This window comes from Panulirus ornatus, chromosome 37, assembly GCF_036320965.1.
Source record: "Panulirus ornatus isolate Po-2019 chromosome 37, ASM3632096v1, whole genome shotgun sequence".
In the NCBI taxonomy this organism is placed as follows: Eukaryota; Metazoa; Arthropoda; class Malacostraca; order Decapoda; family Palinuridae; genus Panulirus; species Panulirus ornatus.
Genome location: NC_092260.1, coordinates 24,480,108 through 24,498,112, shown reverse-complemented (window position 1 = coordinate 24,498,112; position 18,005 = coordinate 24,480,108). Strand labels below are relative to the sequence as shown.

Here is an 18,005-nt window from a genome sequence, read left to right as displayed (position 1 = left end):
TTTGTATTGTATTTTTATGAAAAGGTCTGTGGGTCCAGGATGTGGATGGGGAGCTGTGGTTATGGTGCATTACACATGACAGCAAGAGACTGAGTGTGAGCAGATATGGCCTTTTTTTGTCTGTTTCCTGGCATTACCTCACTGACGCAGGGGATGGTAATGCTGTTTCCTGTGGGGTGGTGTGGCGCTGGGAATGGTTGAAGGCGAGCAAGTATGAATAGGTAAACGTGTATATATGTATGTCTATGTATGTACATGTTGATATATATATGGATGTATACATACATGTATGTGGGAGCGGGGGGCTGGAAGTCCTCCCCTCTCATTTTTAATTTTCCAAAAGAAGGAACAGAGAAGGAGGCCACGTGAGGATATTTCCTCACAGGCTCAGTCTTCTGTTCTTAACGCTACCTCACTAATGTGGGAAATGGCAAAAAGTATGGAAAAAATACATGTATATGTGTGTCTCTGTATATGAGTGGCTGGGTCTTTCTTTGTCTGTTTCCTAGCACTACTTCGCTGATGCAGGAACCTGTGATCAAGTATAATAAAAAGGATTCATGTGTGTCATTATGATTTCTTCTTTATGTACATGTAATTACTGTCTCCACTAATCCTTCTTTCTTCTAGTGTGGGGTAGCTGAGTGCTTCACTCCTCTCTTCATATCTCATTCCATTTGATTTTAGAGAAGGGAATGTGATTAGTATTTGTGAATTTTAGGGAAATAGTAATACTCTTATGTTGCTCTGTCTTTTAACCTTATGTAACACACATATACACACTCCATCTTACATCAGTTTAATATTCAGTAACCAACACCAAAGGGGAGACTGATAGATGGATTAGCTGTGTAATTACCTATATAGACAGCATGGGAGGGAATTTTACAGTAGTAGGGCCCCAAGTCTTGGACTTTCTTCACTATCAAAGAACTTACTGAACTTTTATACTGCCTGTCAGAATTCACATTTTCATCACAACTTATTCCATTTTTCTACTACTCTGATACTATAAAAGTACTTCTTTATATTGCCAAACAAATTTCTCGTTTAGATTCATTTAATGGCTTCTGACAATTCTATCTCTGCGAAGTTCAAAGAACTATTCACTGTTAACATCATCAAACTGGTTTGGAAATTTGAAGGCTATAATCAAATCACCCCTCACTCTTATTCTATTTTTCTTCTGTGTAAAAGGAGTAAGTTGAGAGTCAATGTGAATAAGAGCAAGGTTATTAGGATTAGCAGGGTTGAGAAACAAGTTAGTTGGGATGTAAGTTTGAATGGAGAAATATTGGAGGAAGTGAAGTGCTTTAGATATCTGGTAGTGGACTTGGCAGCCAATGGAACCATGGAAGTGGAAGTGAGTAATAGGGTGGGGAAGGAGTGAAGGTTCTGGGAGCAATGAATGTGTGGAAAGAGAGAACGTTATCTCGGCAAGTAAAACTAGGTATGTTAGAACAAATAGTAGTTCCTACAATATTATATGGTTGTGAGGCATGGGCTATAGATAGGGTTGTGCAGAGGAGGGTGGATGTGTTGGAAATGAAATGTTTGAGGACAATATGTGGTTTGATTGAGTAGTGATGAAAGTTTAAGAGAGATGTGTGTTAATGAATAAGTGGTTGAGAAAGCAAAAGAGGGTGTTTTGAAATGGTTTGGACTTGTGGAGAAAATGAGTGAGGAAAGGTTGACAAAGAGGATATATATGACATAAGTGGAGGGAACAAGGAGCAGGAGACCAATTGGAAGTGGAAGGATGGAGGGGAAAAGATTTTGAGTGATAAAGGCCTGATTATACAGGAGCATGAGAAGTGTGCAAGGAATAGAGTGAATTGGAACAATGTGGTATACCGGGGTCGATATGCTATTTATAGACTGAACCAAGGCATGTGAAATGTCTGGGGTAAACCATGGAAAGGCCTGTGGGGCCTGGATGTGGATAGGGAGCTGTGGTTTCAGTGCATCACACATGACAGCTAGAGACTAAGTGTGAATAGATATGGCTTTTTTTGTCCTTTTTTTTGGCACTGCCTTGATGAAGTAGGGGGTAGCGATGCCGTTTCCTGTGGGATGGGGTAGTACCAGGAATGGATGAAGGCAAGCAATTCTGAATATGTACATGTGTATATATGTATATGTCTGTGTATGTGTATGTATATGTTGATATGTATACGTATGTATATATATATATATATATATATATATATATATATATATATATATATATATATATATATATATATATTTCCCACGTATTCCCTGCGTGTCGTGGAAGGCGACTAAAAGGGGAGGGAGCGGGTGGCTGGAAATCCTCCCCTCTCGTTTTTTTCAATTTTCCAAAAGAAGGAACAGAGAAGGGGGCCAGGTGAGGATGTTCCCTCAAAGGCCCATTCCTCTGTTCTTAACGCTACCTCGCTGATGTGGGAAATGGCGAATAGTACGAAAGAAAGAAAGATATATATATATGCTTATATGGGCATTTATGTACATATATGTGTATATGAGTGGATGGCCATTCTTTCTTCATCTGTTTCCTGGTGCTACCTCACTGATGCAAGAAACGGCAATCAAGTATAATAAAAAATGTAAGTATATGTACTTGTATGTGCATTTATGTGTTTATATATATATATATATATCTTTTTCTTTCATACTATTCGCCATTTCCCGCATTAGCGAGGTAGCGTTAAGAACAGAGGACTGGGCCTTAGAGGGAATATCCTCACCTGGCCCCCTTCTCTGTTCCTTCTTTTGGAAAATTAAAAAAAAAAACAAGAGGGGAGGATTTCCAGCCACCCGCTCCCTCCCCTTTTAGTCGCCTTCTACGACACGCAGGGAATACGTGGGAAGTATTCTTTCTCCCCTATCCCCAGGGATAAATATATATATATATATATATATATATATATATATATATATATATATATATATATATATATATATATATATATATATATATATATACATATATATTCATACTATTCGCCATTTCCCGCGTTAGCGAGGTAGCATTAATATATATATTAGTGGATGGGTTTTCCTTCGTTTGTTTACTGTCGATACCTCACTGACGCGGGAAACGGCGATCAGGTAGATCAGGTATAATAACAATAGTAATAATAATAATACATATATAATCTTTGTAGGTGCCAATGAGACTCGCCTGCACACGATGGCATCTCCGGTGAAAGGACAATGAAGGAATGCCCTCCATATCAGCCTCCACCCTACATTCAAGAAGATAAGACTGGGACACCACCAGTTGTAGTCATGCCCTTCTGTTCCAAAGGGTTCCTCCTATACTTGCTTCCTGAGTGCTACAGGAGCCTCATAAGGTTAGAAGGGACATCTGGGGTAAGAAGATAGTATGTGAATACAATTTATTTGTAATTGCCTGGGGACCCTTTCTGATAATGAGCCTGATGGTACCTAAGAGCTCCTGCAGCTCCAAATCTGTGATAATTCAAGTACCAGGGAAATGCTGGTTTCCAAGCAAGTGGGAAGTTCTTTGACAAGATAGTACTCCCAGTGATACAGTCTCACCAAAGGTGACATTTAACTCGAGGAGTAACCTTGAATAGGCAGAGTCCAGTAACACACACACACACACACACACACACACCCATCATTTACTTATCATTACTCCATAACTAATTTTTGTGAAAGAGTTCTAATGTTACCCAGGCCCCTACCAAAGGCTTCTGTAGCCCAAGACTGCAAGTTCCAGTAGTTGGGAAATGTAGACTTCTTTAGAGTTAGTTGTTAATACCCACCCACATATTTTATTTATTTATTACACTTTGTTGCTGTCTCCCGCGTTAGCGAGGTAGCGCAAGGAAACAGACGAAAGAATGGATCCCACCCACATATACATGTATATACTTATATGTCCACACAAGCACATATACATACCTATACATCTCAACGTATACACAGACATATACATGTGGCCTTTTTTGTCTGTTTTCCTGGCGCTACCTAGCTGAAGTTGGGGGGGGGTTAGCGTGGCTGTTTCCTATGGGGTACGGTAGTGCCAGTAATGGATGAAGGCAAGCAAGTATGAATATGTACACATGTATATATGTATATATCTGTGTATGAGTATGTTGATATGTATATGTATGTATATGTGTGTATGGGCATTTACGTATATATATGAGTGGATAGGCCATTCTTCGTTTGTTTCCTGGCACTACCTCGCTGACGTGGGAAACAGTGATTAAGTATAATATATATATATATATATATATATATATATATGTGTGTGTGTGCGCAGGAGGGTGGATGTGCTGGAAATGAGATGTTTGAGGACAATATTTGGTGTGAGGTGGTTTGATCGAGTAAGTAATGTAAGGGTGAGAGAGATGTGTGGAAATAAAAAGAGAGAGAGCAGAAGAGGATGTTTTGAAATGGTTTGGTCACATGGAGAGAATGAGTGAGGAAAGATTGACCAAGAGGATATATATGTCAGAGGTGGAGGGAACGAGGAGAAGTGGGAGACCAAATTGGAGGTGGAAAGATGGAGTGAAAAAGATTTTGAGTGATCGGGGCCTGAACATGCAGGAGGGTGAAAGGCGTGCAAGGAATAGAGTGAATTGGAACGATGTGGTATACCGGGGTCGACGTTCTGTCAATGGATTGAACAGGGCATGTGAAGCGTCTGGGGTAAACCATGCAAAGTGTGTGGGGCCTGGATGTGGAAAGGGAGCTGTGGTTTTGGTGCATTATTACATGACAGCTAGAGACTGAGTGTGAACGAATGGGGCCTTTGGTGTTTTTCCTAGCGCTACCTCGCACACATGAGGGGGGAGGGGGTTGTTATTCCATGTGTGGCGAGGTGGCGATGGGAACAAATAAAGGCAGACAGTATGAATTATGTACATGTGTATATATGTATATGTCTGTGTGTGTTTATATATGTGTACATTGAGATGTATAGGTATGTATATTGTGCATGTGTGGACATGTATGTATATACATGTGTGTGTGGGCGGGTTGGGCCATTCTTTCGTCTGTTTCCTTGCGCTACCTCGCTAACGCGGGAGACAGCGACAAAGCAAAATGAATAAATAAAAAGTATATATATAAATAAGGATTTGTATGTGGCATTTATGGATCTGGAGAAAGCATATAGAGGTGCTTTTTGGAAGGTTATACAAATATTTATGGCACATGGGGAAAGCTGCTAGAAACTGAGAAGTTTTTATCAAGAATGTAAAGCAAGTAGGAAGAGAGGAGAGTGAGTGTCTCCAGGTGTGCAGCAGGAGTGTTTGATGGCTGTTTAATTTGTTTATGGTTGGGGTGGTGAGGAAAGTAAATGCAAGGGTCTTGGAGAGAGGGGAGAGTATGCAGTCTGTAAAGGGTAAGGGGGTTTTGGAAGTGAAACAGTTTTTGTTTACTGATGACACTGCACTGGTGGCACATTACAAGTGACAAACTGCAGAAGCTGGTGACAGTCTTGGGAGTGTGTGAAAGGAGGAAATTAGAATGTTTGTGAATAAAAGTAAAATTATTAGGTTTAGCAGGGCAGAGGGAAAGGTTAGTAGGAGAAAATTTGGAAGAATCATAATGTTTTAGATACCCATAAGTGGACATGGCTGTGAATGAACTATGGACATCAAAGTGAGTTATAGGGTTGGTAAGGGGCCAAAAGCCCTGGGAACATTGAGGAATGTGTAAAAAAAGGGAGATTGTCATTTGGAAGGGCAAAAATGGTTTGTATTTACAGGTATAGTAATCCCAACTATGTAGTATGGATGCAAGGCATGGCCTGTAGATGAGGATGTGCAGAGAAGGGTGGATATGTTGGAAATGAAATGTGTAAGGACTACATGTAGTGTAAGGTGATCCACTCGAGTAAGTAATAAATGCATAAGAGAGGGATTTAGTATTGAGAAGAGTGACAGAGGTCTGAAGAGGGTGTGTTGAAATGGCTTGGACTTATAAAAAAAATGAGTGAGAAGAGGTTGACATAGAGGATATATGTGTCTGAAGTGGAGGGGACAAGGGCATGGGAGAAACCAGACTGGGGATAGAAGGGTGGAGTGAAAAAGACTTTGAGTCACCCGGGCCTGAACTTGCAAGTGGGTCAAAGGGGTGCACTGGATAAGAGTGATTTGGAACAATGTGATATACCGGGGCGATATGCTGTCAGTGGACTGCTCGAGGGCATAAGAAGCAACCGGGGTAAACTGTAGAAAGGTCATTAGAGCCATGTTGTGGGTAGTGATCTATAGGTTTGATGAAGTGCACAAGACAGCTAGAGAAAGGATGTAAGCATATGCACCCTTTCCCTGTCTGTTCCTGAAGAAACCTCGCTATCGCGGGAAGTGGCGGACTAGTATGAAAGATAATATATGATAGCTATAAAACGTAATATATCTTTACCGAAGCAACCAAATGAAAATCTGTGAACGGCCTAGCCAGATTCGCTCAAATGTGACATTTAATCATAATGATATATAAAGGTATCTACAGGTGTTTGAAGATTTTATATCTGTCACATATAAATTAGTTGGTTTGTTTACTAATAATTTTTTACACGTTTCTGTACAACTGATTTCTTTAGATCTAAATCAGATTTTTTTTTTTAGTAAAGTAACCCTCCATCATGGGAAGATTATATAGGATTATCCAAGTGTCCGTATCTGTAAAGGATTTCTCTCTCTCTCTCTCTCTCTCTCTCTCTCTCTCTCTCTCTCTCTCTCTCTCTCTCTCTCTCTCTCTCTCTCTCTCTCTCTCTCTAACAGACAAAGGAAAGACGGCTATGACAATGAAAGCGAGCCTTCATATTCGTATATTAATATGTATCAAACTCTCATGTATTGATAACTTCGTCGACCTTAAGCCATACAAAGGAATATCTATGGAATTATTTATTCTGAAGTTTTATCAAAAATTACAGTAGATTTATGTAAAAGAAGTTTACATAACTTGGCCTCCGAGTTGTAGCATAGCCGACTCGCCTCACTTGCCACACATCCTGTCCTTGATAGATGGAGGGGAGGGGGGAGAAAACAGGTGGTGACTAAGGGGGAGGAGGTTAGTGAGTTATGTGGGCGTGCTGACGGGAGCTAAGGGGTGATGTGGGAGTGATAACAAGGGAGGTGGCGGACGGGGAGAAAAATGATGAAGGAAGGACCAGTTTGTCTCATGTGCCACTGCTTTCAGCATTGGAAAGGATGTTGTTGGTCGGTTCAACGTGCACGTGTGTGTGTGTGTTGCAAGTGAATGTCTTAAGTGAATGAGTTCTGCGTGAGTGCTATGGGTCAGGGTGTAATGTTAAGATGTGTAAGCGAATGTTGTGCGAGTTGTTTTTGTTGAGATGTGGGTGCCGTGATTTTATATGTGTCTTCATGTTATCTCTTGTATATTTTCGTATGTGTGTGTTCATTCATGTTTGTAAGTATTCGTGTGCGTGTGGTAGTAATAATTACGTGTTATTTATCCTGACACTAAGTAAGGAAGACGATTTTGATGACGTGTAATAAACTTGGATTGGTGGTATACCTCAAGATGATCAAAACATCTCAGAATGATAAATTTGGGTCTTACTCGTATATTTTCATTTATTTCGTATATGAAACAAGCCTTAATCTCTGAACGATAGCTCAAAGCTGAAATCCAATCCAAGCTGGAGCTCAGTAAATAAATTTTTCATAAGAGAAGACGAGGTAAATAAGCGGCCTTAAACTTCTTGACTGTAATGGCGAGAATACTATTCATGAGGTGGGTATGTTACGTTCCATGACAACCCAGCCGAAATGTGTCACGCCATCCACTGAATTGACTAGCATATAAGTGTCCATTAATATCCGACCTGGTATTCAAGTCAAAATCATTTGGTCCTGAAAATGTCAGGGTTGAACACCTGTACTTCAAGTGAGGTGCTTCACGCCCAACTGTTAACCTTTATACACAAATGGAAGACGTAGTTAGGGAGGTAGGTGGTGGCAGACGACGTTAAGCAGCACACGCAGGACGGCTGAGATTGTTACAAATACTAAAAAGTGTCTACCTCTAGGAAGACTCAAGAGTCAACACTCCTACTCAACCAAAACTTCAACCGTATTCGTGGACACCCAAGATCACACCCGGTCGACCAGCTGCTTTTTCTCACCAGGAATATGCCAACCATGGCGGCTCTGAGGTAAAATAAGAGCAAGATAAATAATCACGGAGTTATTTCAATTATGGCATGGTTCAGAGTTGTCTGGAATTTGCGAACGTATAGATACGTGATTCTGACTGTTATTGAGACGAAATGCAAAAGAATTAAGGAATATTACAGTGCTTATTAATATAGGATTTTTTTTTATTTAGTATTTGTTTAGGATAAAAGGTCTTCATTAACTGTTAAATATGACGAGATCTTTATTTAGCACATGTTTAAACTTTTCCGAAGATATTTTGTGTGGCAAAACACGACTGAAAGTGGACTAATATCTTTCGATTTGTTTTCAACGGTACATTTTAATATGCCACCTTAAAGTTGTCTTTATAGTTTGAAAATGGTTCATTTAGATTTCGAGGCCGGATGTTCAGCTCACATGCGGAAATACTAGTATATGTTTTCACATCGTCAAATAGATATGCAGTTCTTTAACGTCCTTTTCCGATAGAAGGCGACTAAAGGGTGAGGGAGCTTGGGACTGGAAATCCTCCCCTCCCACTTTTAATTTTCCAAAAGGAGAAAGAGAAAAGGGGGCCTAGTGTGGATATTTCCTCTAAGGCTCAGTCCTCTGTTCTTAACGCTACCTCGCTAACGCGGGAAATGGCGGATACGTATGAGAGATATTTTATTATTTTGCTTTGTCGCTGTCTCCCGCGTTAGCGAGATAACGCAAGGAAACAGACGAAAGAATGGCCCAACCCACCCACATACACATGTATATACATACACGTCCACATACGCAAATATACATACCTATACATCACAGTGTACATATATATATGCACACAGATATATATATATATATATATATATATATATATATATATATATATATATATATATATATACATGTACATAATTCATACTGTCTGCCTTTATTTATTCCCATCGCCACCTCGCCACACATGGAATAACAACTCCCTCCCCCCTCATGTGTGCGAGGTAGCGCTAGGAAAAGACAACAAAGGCCCCATTCGTTCACACTCAGTCTCTAGCTGTCATGCAATAATGCACCGAAACCACAGTCAGTTGGGAGGTAAGTCTGAATGGAGAAAAACTGGAGGAAGTAAAGTGTTTTAGATATCTGGGAGTGGATCTGGCAGCGGATGGAACCATGGAAGCGGAAGTGAATCATAGGGTGGGGGAGGGGGCGAAAATTCTAGGAGCTCTGAAGAATGTTTGGAAGTCGAGAACATTATCTCCGAAAGCAAAAATGGGTATGTTTGAAGGAATAGTGGTTCCAACAATATTGTATGTTTGCGAGGCGTGGGCTATGGATAGAGTTGTGCGCAGGAGGGTGGATGTGCTGGAAATGAGAGGTTTGAGGACAATATGTGGTGTGAGGTGGTTTGATCGAGTAAGTAATGTAACGATAAGAGAGATGTGTGGAAATAAAAAGAGTGTGGTTGAGAAAGCAGAGGAGGGTGTTTTGAAATGGTTTGGTCACATGGAGAGAATGAGTGAGGAAAGATTGACAAAGAGGATATATGTGTCAGAGGTGGAGGGAACGAGGAGAAGTGGGAGACCAAATTTTAGGTGGAAAGATGGAGTGAAAAAGATTTTGAGTGATCGGGGCCTGAACATACAGGAGGGTGAAAGGTATGCAAGGAATAGAGTGAATTGGAATGATGTGGTATACCGGGGTTGACGTGCTGTCAATGGATTGAACCAGGGCATGTGAAGCGTCTGGGGTAAACCATGGCAAAGTTCTGTGGGGCCTGGATGTGGAAAGGGAACTGTGGTTTCGGTGCATTATTGCATGACAGCTAGAGACTGAGTGTGAACGAATGGGGCCTTTGGTGTCTTTTCCTAGCGCTACCTCGCACACATGAGGGGGGGAGGGGGTTGTTATTCCATATGTGGCGGGGTGGCGATGGGAACAAATAAAGGCAGACAGTATGAATTATGTACATGTGTATATATGTATATGTCTGTGTGTGTATATATATGTGTACATTGAGATGTATAAGTATGTACAGTTGCGTGTGTGGACGTGTATGTATATACATGTGTATGTGGGCGGGTTGGGCCATTCTTTCGTCTGTTTCCTTGCGCTACCTCACTAATGTGGGAGACAGCGACAAAGCAAAATATATAAATAAAATAAAATAATATTCCCTCAAAGGCCCAGTCCTCTGTTCTCAATGCTACCTGTCTAATGCGGGAAATGGCGAATAGTATAAAAAAAAAATATATATATGTATATATAAAAATATATATATGTAGAGAGAGAGAGAGAGAGAGAGAGAGAGAGAGAGAGAGAGCATGTGACAGCAAATCTCAAAGTAAGGTAATTATGAGAGGAAATTATGGTAGATGTGGATTTGAGTGGGGCAGAGGGGAATGGGGATTGAAAGGAAGAGAAAGAGATAGACAGAGAAAAAGGGATTAAGAGAAAGAGAGACGAGAGGGTTGGGAGGGAGTGATTAAGAATGAAAACGTAAGAGGAAGAGAGAGAAATTGAGAGACTGGGGGTGATTATATATTAGTAAGTGTGTGAGTTTTTTACATTTTATTATCATTAGTGTATGTGTTTTGGGTTTTGTGTTTGGTGTTTGCTTGATTACCTATAAGTACTGTAATATTTATGCATATCTTAAAAAGTACAGGTCTTTCTCTTTCAACCTTACTATCTTACTTTATAAATTTCACATCATTCAGTTTGCTCACTTCACATGTTGCACTCATTTGTCATTCTGTTCTTTTATGAAGTAATATTTCTTCATGCCTCCCATATTTCATTTTCTGCCCTCTGTTGAATACATTACTTTTCACTCTTAGAATGCTGATCTTTGTTTCGACTTTGTCAAATCTACTCAAACATTTGAAGACTGCAGTCTTCCCTTTCCTCTTCCAAAGTGAATAATTCTGTGATTGCTCTCCTTACCCTGTAACTGTACTCATGTAAGCAAATTCTTGTTTACCTGCTGTTGGACCCTGTCCTATATTTCTACATGTATCCATAAGTAGGGTGACCAAAATGCATACTCTGATTTCGGTCTAATGTAAGATGGAAAGATATTTCCAAATATCTGTTTTGCCATTATATTGAAAGGTTTTTATATTGACCAGATGACAAATCCACTTTAACTTTCCCAATGTGATGTTTTGTGATAATTTGAGAACTACATCAACCCTTAAGTTTCTTTCACATGTATATTCCTATACAGGAATTTGTCTCCCACAATATGAAAAACATTTCCATGCCTCCTTTTACTGTGTCCCATTTTCAGGCAGAACTTCATTAACTATGTATCTGAGCAGAGTACTGACAAACCATGTAAGTATATAAGTCAGTTATAACAGCATACTTAAGACATTTTGGTAGGCCACCATCCCAGTTTGGAAAGGCTTCCTGATATCCATATTGAAGAAGTTCCCATCTCAACCTATGTCTTTTTACTAAGTTCTTGTGGTGGACATAGTCAGGAATGTCTTCAGGCAGCACAAGAGCACAAATTCATCTGCCTGTCTCTGCTTTACAGGCTATTAGATGTATTAATATCAAGCACAACTTTCCTTTGAAGCAACAAAATGTAGGTAATGTGGTTTTTTTCAAGTATTATTGCTTTCTTTCAAACTATCTTTTACATCATTGTAATGAGACAATGACCTGCAGATCACTGCATTTTTCATTCCTCCCCTCTGAAGTACTGTGATGGCATTTGTTTAACATCTAGAGCAGTTTTCAGAATGCTTTGTCCATTCTTACAGTACATGTGAGATTTAAAGGTCCATGCACTTTATGTAGATTATACTTCGTTGGCCCTTTCTTATTTCAACTATGTATTTCACTGCTTTCCATGGACTCTCAGTTTACTGTACATGCTTAGAATTTGTCTCCACCAAGGACCTTACAGCCTTGGTGCCCTTAACTCCTTCCTATTCTTCATGCAACAGTATTCCTATAGTCAGGTATTCTATTCCTGTTTACCACTGTTCATTGATATCCTTATTCCTACAGCCTTCTGTCCCTCTTCCCAGGTTGGTGGTAGTCTTGAGCCTTGCATTGCTGACCTCTGCTTGGGACTTCACTGATACTGATCGCTACCAGACCTGGGCTGCTGACCTGGTATGTCCTTATACTCTTTATTTCTTTTAAATGAACTTAAATCATGTGCATTATACCACACATGTTTTCCATTTGAAATAAAACCAATGACTTTCATATCAAGCTGTTATACTTATATTTCTTAATTGGAAAACTTCTGACTCTTCTAGGTGAAAATCTGTCGCTTTAACAATTATTCTCTCAGTGTGGGTAAGGCAGCTGATTTGAGTTGTTTCAGCTTAGATATTTTCAGCTCTTCATCTTGAATGAGAATGGTATACATGATGCTGTACATACTACTGGAAATTCATTGTCAAGTTATTTACAGATTTCTGTCATTCTGTGTTGGATAGTCACAGGCATATTTACATTTCGGTTCACCTTCCTGTTTCCACTTAAGTACCTTTATGAGGATAAAGGATTTTTCTTAATCTACTTGCCTCTTCCTGCTTCAGTGAGGCAGGACCAAGAGTAATTATGAAACAGTTCCTTAAATATATCCATCTTTATTTTAAGCAGATGGACATTCTTGCATGATTTTCATTCATGATTTTCAAAGTCAAGTTAATCTGGTTTAGCATTTGGATGCAGCTGTTATATCTTAAAAGTACTTATTTCTAAGATCTTTGGGATGAACTGTGTAAACTGATCTGTTGTGTGCCTGAGGTAGGGCTGTGTATGCAGGGTCAGTGAGTTCATGGTGCATGACTGTATAGTCAGGTACGAGCACAAGAGTAGCTCCTGCATGATAGGGCATTTCTGTGGACCACACTGAAGACACAATTGCATCACCATCTTCAGTTATTTGTTTCAATATCAGAGTAAGTTATCTCTATGGTTGGGCATAAGCTAGCCGAAAGTTTTACCAAGGGACTGTTGATGTGCTGGAGTGAAGTTTGTCCATAAACCAGGTTATATAGGATACAGCCCAGTGATCACACATCAGACTTAACACCAGCCTTCTTAGTTGGTTCAGAAAAGCAACCATCGATAATGGGACCCTAAGTGAATGACTGAACAGGTTTGTCTCTCTCCTCCATTCCAAAGTAAGAAAATTTCTGATATATTTAACAGAGTTAAAAGATTTAATTAATTTATGGATTCTTTCTTTCTCCAGAAACCAGGATTTATGATCCAACAACGTATAATTGAAGGACAAGGCTGCTACTGCAAAATTCCAGAGGAGTCCTCAAGTGGTCAGCTGTCTTTCAGCTACAGTTTCAATCCATCTGTTTCACTCACATCCTCAAGCAGTCCTTCATCCAGCTTTGAGTATCATTTTCTTAGCAGCACTGGTATGAAAGGTAACAGAACTTACTAGAAACATCCAAGAGCTATTATGACCATGTGATAGATTAGTGTGGTAATAAAAGAAGAGCAAGTTGCAGCACACTTGGAGAGGAAAACAATTGATCATTATCTTTACAACAATGAAAACATACTATCTACAAATTAATCTACATTATCATAACATTTACATAAGTAAGATTCCACAAAGGCTGAAGTTAATTCTTATTTTTTTAATGGCCAGTTCAATACTTGTAATTAATTTCTGATATCAGTTTCCTTATTCTTTTATTTACAAGTTGTCAAACTTTACCATAACATCAGTTTCAGGAATCTATTTTTTACTGAACTACATGTGCCAACCATCTAACACTAAAAGCAGAAGCAAATTTGTGGAAGAATGATACTTAGCATATTGTATGATAATATATAATCATAGTTGTGATTGAATTAAGTCTACTAATGGTTGTTATCATAGGCCTACTTGCTAAGATTTAGTCAATCAACTCCTATCCAAGTTCAGTAAGTTAGCATCCAAATTCTGTTAGAAAAGGTTTAATAGATTCTTGAGTTTACCATAGAGTATCAATTTCTCTGTGAAAAGAAAGTAGAAAAAAGAGGGGTAAATGTATCAAAACACCTCAGTTAAGGGGTAAGACATATGGCAAATTTAATTAAGTGAAATAAGTCAACTATATTTTTTGGCAGGCTTAATTTTCAAATGTAACTTTTTTTATTTTCACTAGACAATTGCCCATTACCTTGAGATACAATGCTTTTCTTGAATTTGTCATCAAAACATGAATAACTTATCATTTTTTGTAAATCCGTTGTTACCTTCAGTACCTAAGCAAAAATGTATTGTTTATGAATGATAGGCCTTACACTTTGCTGCTTTTAAAAATTATCTTGGTTATGGGTAATGTAATAACCCATTTGTACTGTATGGTAAGGGAGTTCTACATTTGTAGGGTTCCATCTCTTGACCCTTCTTTACTATCATACAACTTTTTAAACTTCTGTATACTTTCTGCAATTTTTATTTTTTCCTTCATTCTTTTCCCTTTATTTTATACTATCAAATTACCTCTATACACATTTTTTAACAAGCTTCTTGCTTACGTTCATGTTAGGTTCTCTGGTTTCTCTCTCTTTACACCATTCAAAGAACTGTTATCTGTCTGTGTCACCAAGCTAATCAAAATATTTAAAGGCTATGATCAGGTCACCCCTTACTCTTCTGCCTTCCATGGTGGGTAAATTCAAAGGTCTCTAGCTTTTTTTCTGTAACTCAACCTATTTCGAGAAGGATTCTCAAACATTTCCTTTGCTCCTTCCCAGTATGATATCCATTCTTCAGGGAAGTCACCCCTTTATTCCTGTCAAGAGATCTGACTTAATCTGCTTCCCATGCAGCAGTGTCAGATGCTTTCTGGCAATCCAGATATGAACAGTCTATCTATCTAGCCTTCTTTATTGTCTACAACCAAGCTCACTCTCTTGTAGAAATCTAGGAGTTTTTATACACATAACCTCCTGTCTCTGAGACTATGCTCTCTCTCAATTAGGTACTTTCTCCTCTTCAAGAAGTCAGCCATTAGCTTTCTGATTATATTTTCTAATACCTCACAAACAAAGGGAGCCTGGCTATCCTGGGGGCCAGGCAGATAACAAGCTCAAACCCCTAGGCACAGTGCTTAGTTCCCACACCACTGGTGGGCCGCCCGCCCTAGAGCATAGGGCCTGCACCTGACTTGTACGGAGGTTTAATCTCAAATGACACACCTCACAAACTACACTCATTGGGGAGAGTAGTTTGTAGTTCAGTGTCTCCCCGTCATATAGAAGAGGTCCCGTCTTCCACTCCCTTGGCATTTTGCCATTTTCCAATTATATCTTGCACAACATTCAATTGATTTCTCAAGTGTATTTGCACACATGGTAGAAATTTGTACAGAACTATAAGACTTACATGGCTCGAGACCCTCTAGTACTCTGTTTATGGTCTCCCTAGATATTTCAATGCTTTCAAGACCTTATCCCCTTTCCATCTCCCTGTTGAGGCCACAATGTCTTTCGCTGTTAAAACAATTCTGAACTCGTCACTTTACTTTTCTCGTCCTTACACCATCGACTATAACCTTTATTCTAAATCTCTGCCTGACTGGCTGCCTTTTAACACACCAAGTTTCTGATAATGAATTTATGGAAAAGTTTTGACTTATCCCCTGCCTTGTTCACAAAATTCTTTTCCAAGTTTCTGTGTTCCTCTTCCTTATCCCACTCTACTTGTTTGTAGCTCCTTTTTACCTTATTTATTTTGGTTAGCTGAAATGCCACCTATATCTTTGCCACAGTGCATCACAGATCTATTTGGCATCTTTCATTGAATCAGTTCTCACTCATTCTCAACCTTCCCTTTGTATATAATGCTAAAGTTACCCTTGTTCCTCTGTCATTGTAAATTTCACAGAAACTTCCACCCCAATGACCTGGTTCCAGAACTTTATTTCCCAGGTTGTTAGATTTCTGTGTAGTTTCCAGTTATATACCCCATCTTTGAGTCTGGTCTCATCTCTGCCTTTTTTATTTCCACATATATTATCAAAGTGAATCTTTTCATAAACACTTTCTCCACTTGGTTTATCATATATGAGAATCTCAATTTCCATGCTGTGTATCTATCAGGTATATGAGATTGGTGTTTTGCATATCATTAACTGTATAATGTCACCAGCACCAATTCAGTCACTTTGATACAGACTGTCATTAATATATCACTTCCATAGCCTTTTTATTAAATCATCAGGAGTTACATATTTGATCAGGTGCTGGAATTGGAGAGGGTAACCCATGACTAATTACATTTATTTTCTTGGAATCTTCATGATATTTATCAGGTTAAAAAAACAGTAAGTACTATAAATATTTGATATTTTACAGCATATAAAACAATGCAGTGATTATGTATATAAGAAAAATCATTAATAGTTTTTACAGCGCATCTGAAATCAGCATGACTAGTTGAGCACCTGTAATACTAAAGAGTATTATCAAACTGTTGATTCCCACAATTAAAAAAGTTTCAAAAAAATTGTAACACATTTTGTAGAAACGTGTCAAGCATTATTTGAACATTATCAATTACATGGGATTTTTACTTTCAAAATATATATCACTTCTATTCTAACATCATACAGCATCCATTCATAACTAGGATAAAATTTCCAGTGCTGGTTGATTACACAATATTCTGACACATCAGGTAGATTAGTATCTAAATGCAGCAAATAATGATAATAATAATAATCTGAAACCTGCTGAAGAAAGTTTAATCCTAAAAGATTTAGAACCAAGTTAGAAATGTTTAACCTTGAAAGCATTTATAAAGGAACTTCATCAGATGTTGTGCATAATAGTACTCTTTCAAGTAGAGATTTAGTTAGAGTAATAGCAGACAGGAATAATATTCAGAAATAGTATATTCCAAAAATTCATATAAATGACTCCTCAGGAGATGAGTACAATCTGTTCGTATAACATTTCTCCTTGTGAAATATTTGTAAGATACAGATTCACTCCATTTATTATACAACACTTCAACAAGTAAATTTCTCCTCAATCTCTATATCACAAGTTATTTCATTACAAGAGGAAATCACTGACTATATTCAGATACTGGAAGGCAACAGAAGGGAATGAAGGAAATCATTTAAATATATGTGCAGCTATACATGCCTGAGCACTCGACACCCATACCGACACTCTGGGCTCACAGCCATAAGCAACAGCTTCACAGAACTGGGCATTATGTGGTTTGCTTAGATGTTGGAAGTTATGTACACAGGATCACAGATGAATAAGGATATGCAATGAGTTTTTGAGTCAGTCTCATTATTATGGCCTAAATCCATTCCAGGAATCCAAGTGGCTCTAGAATGCTAGTACTTGTGTGAGGTGAACCATATCTTAGTTCTGACCTGCATTACAGGTTAATTTCAGATAACTGTTCTAGCTTCATCTCCAGCTTTTTGTGGCCTGTTAAGGTCTGAGTGGGTGATAAACTGGAGAGGGGTCACTGACACCCAAGTGCTAGGAAGTGTCCTCTACCTCATGGTATTATATATATATATATGTATACAGCATCATAGATTCTGATGTGCTTTCATTGTGCCTCAAGAGAACTTCAGCCTTTCCTTTAGAGTTGGACTTTTGGACCTTGATTTATCTTCTTCTGTTCTTAGAGTTGTGCTCCCTTTAGCCTTGGAGTCCAAAACACGTTTGGAAACTTTCTTGAGAAAAGCAGATGCAGTCTTATCTCCTGTTCTAAACTGTAATGCTCTAAGAGATTTGTATCCTGAAATGGTGAAGCAGTTTCATCTTAAAAAATTTAGTCTTACAGTATGCTGCATATAACAGAAATGTCTACTATACTTTTTTTGCATATTCTGACAAAGTTTACAGCCTTACTGTGTATTATTACAGTATTAT

The 18,005-nt window shown here is 38.7% G+C and overlaps 2 protein-coding genes across 4 annotated transcripts in view; one reads left to right on the top strand and one right to left on the bottom strand.

Annotated features, from left to right (window-relative positions):
• The first annotated feature begins 3,086 nt into the window (after window positions 1-3,086).
• Window positions 3,087-16,661, top strand: LOC139760605 (uncharacterized). 2 transcript variants are annotated; one of them, XM_071683985.1, is made up of 3 exons: window positions 3,087-3,338; window positions 12,161-12,248; window positions 13,345-16,661. In XM_071683985.1, the coding sequence occupies exons 1-3, from the start codon at window positions 3,199-3,201 to the stop codon at window positions 13,546-13,548; spliced, it is 432 nt and encodes a 143-aa protein (XP_071540086.1). In that variant the 5' UTR covers window positions 3,087-3,198; the 3' UTR covers window positions 13,549-16,661. The 2 variants fall into 2 exon arrangements, with proteins under 2 accessions (XP_071540086.1, XP_071540087.1); XM_071683986.1 differs by lacking the exon at window positions 3,087-3,338 and adding an exon at window positions 7,991-8,152.
• LOC139760604 (uncharacterized) overlaps window positions 16,432-18,005 on the bottom strand; it is a 108,583-nt gene continuing 107,009 nt past the window's right edge. For both annotated transcript variants that reach the window (XM_071683982.1, XM_071683983.1), the window contains one exon: window positions 16,432-17,871. In XM_071683982.1, coding sequence (XP_071540083.1) covers window positions 17,690-17,871 — 182 coding nt within the window. In that variant the 3' untranslated portion in view covers window positions 16,432-17,689. The remainder of the gene's footprint in view (window positions 17,872-18,005) is intronic.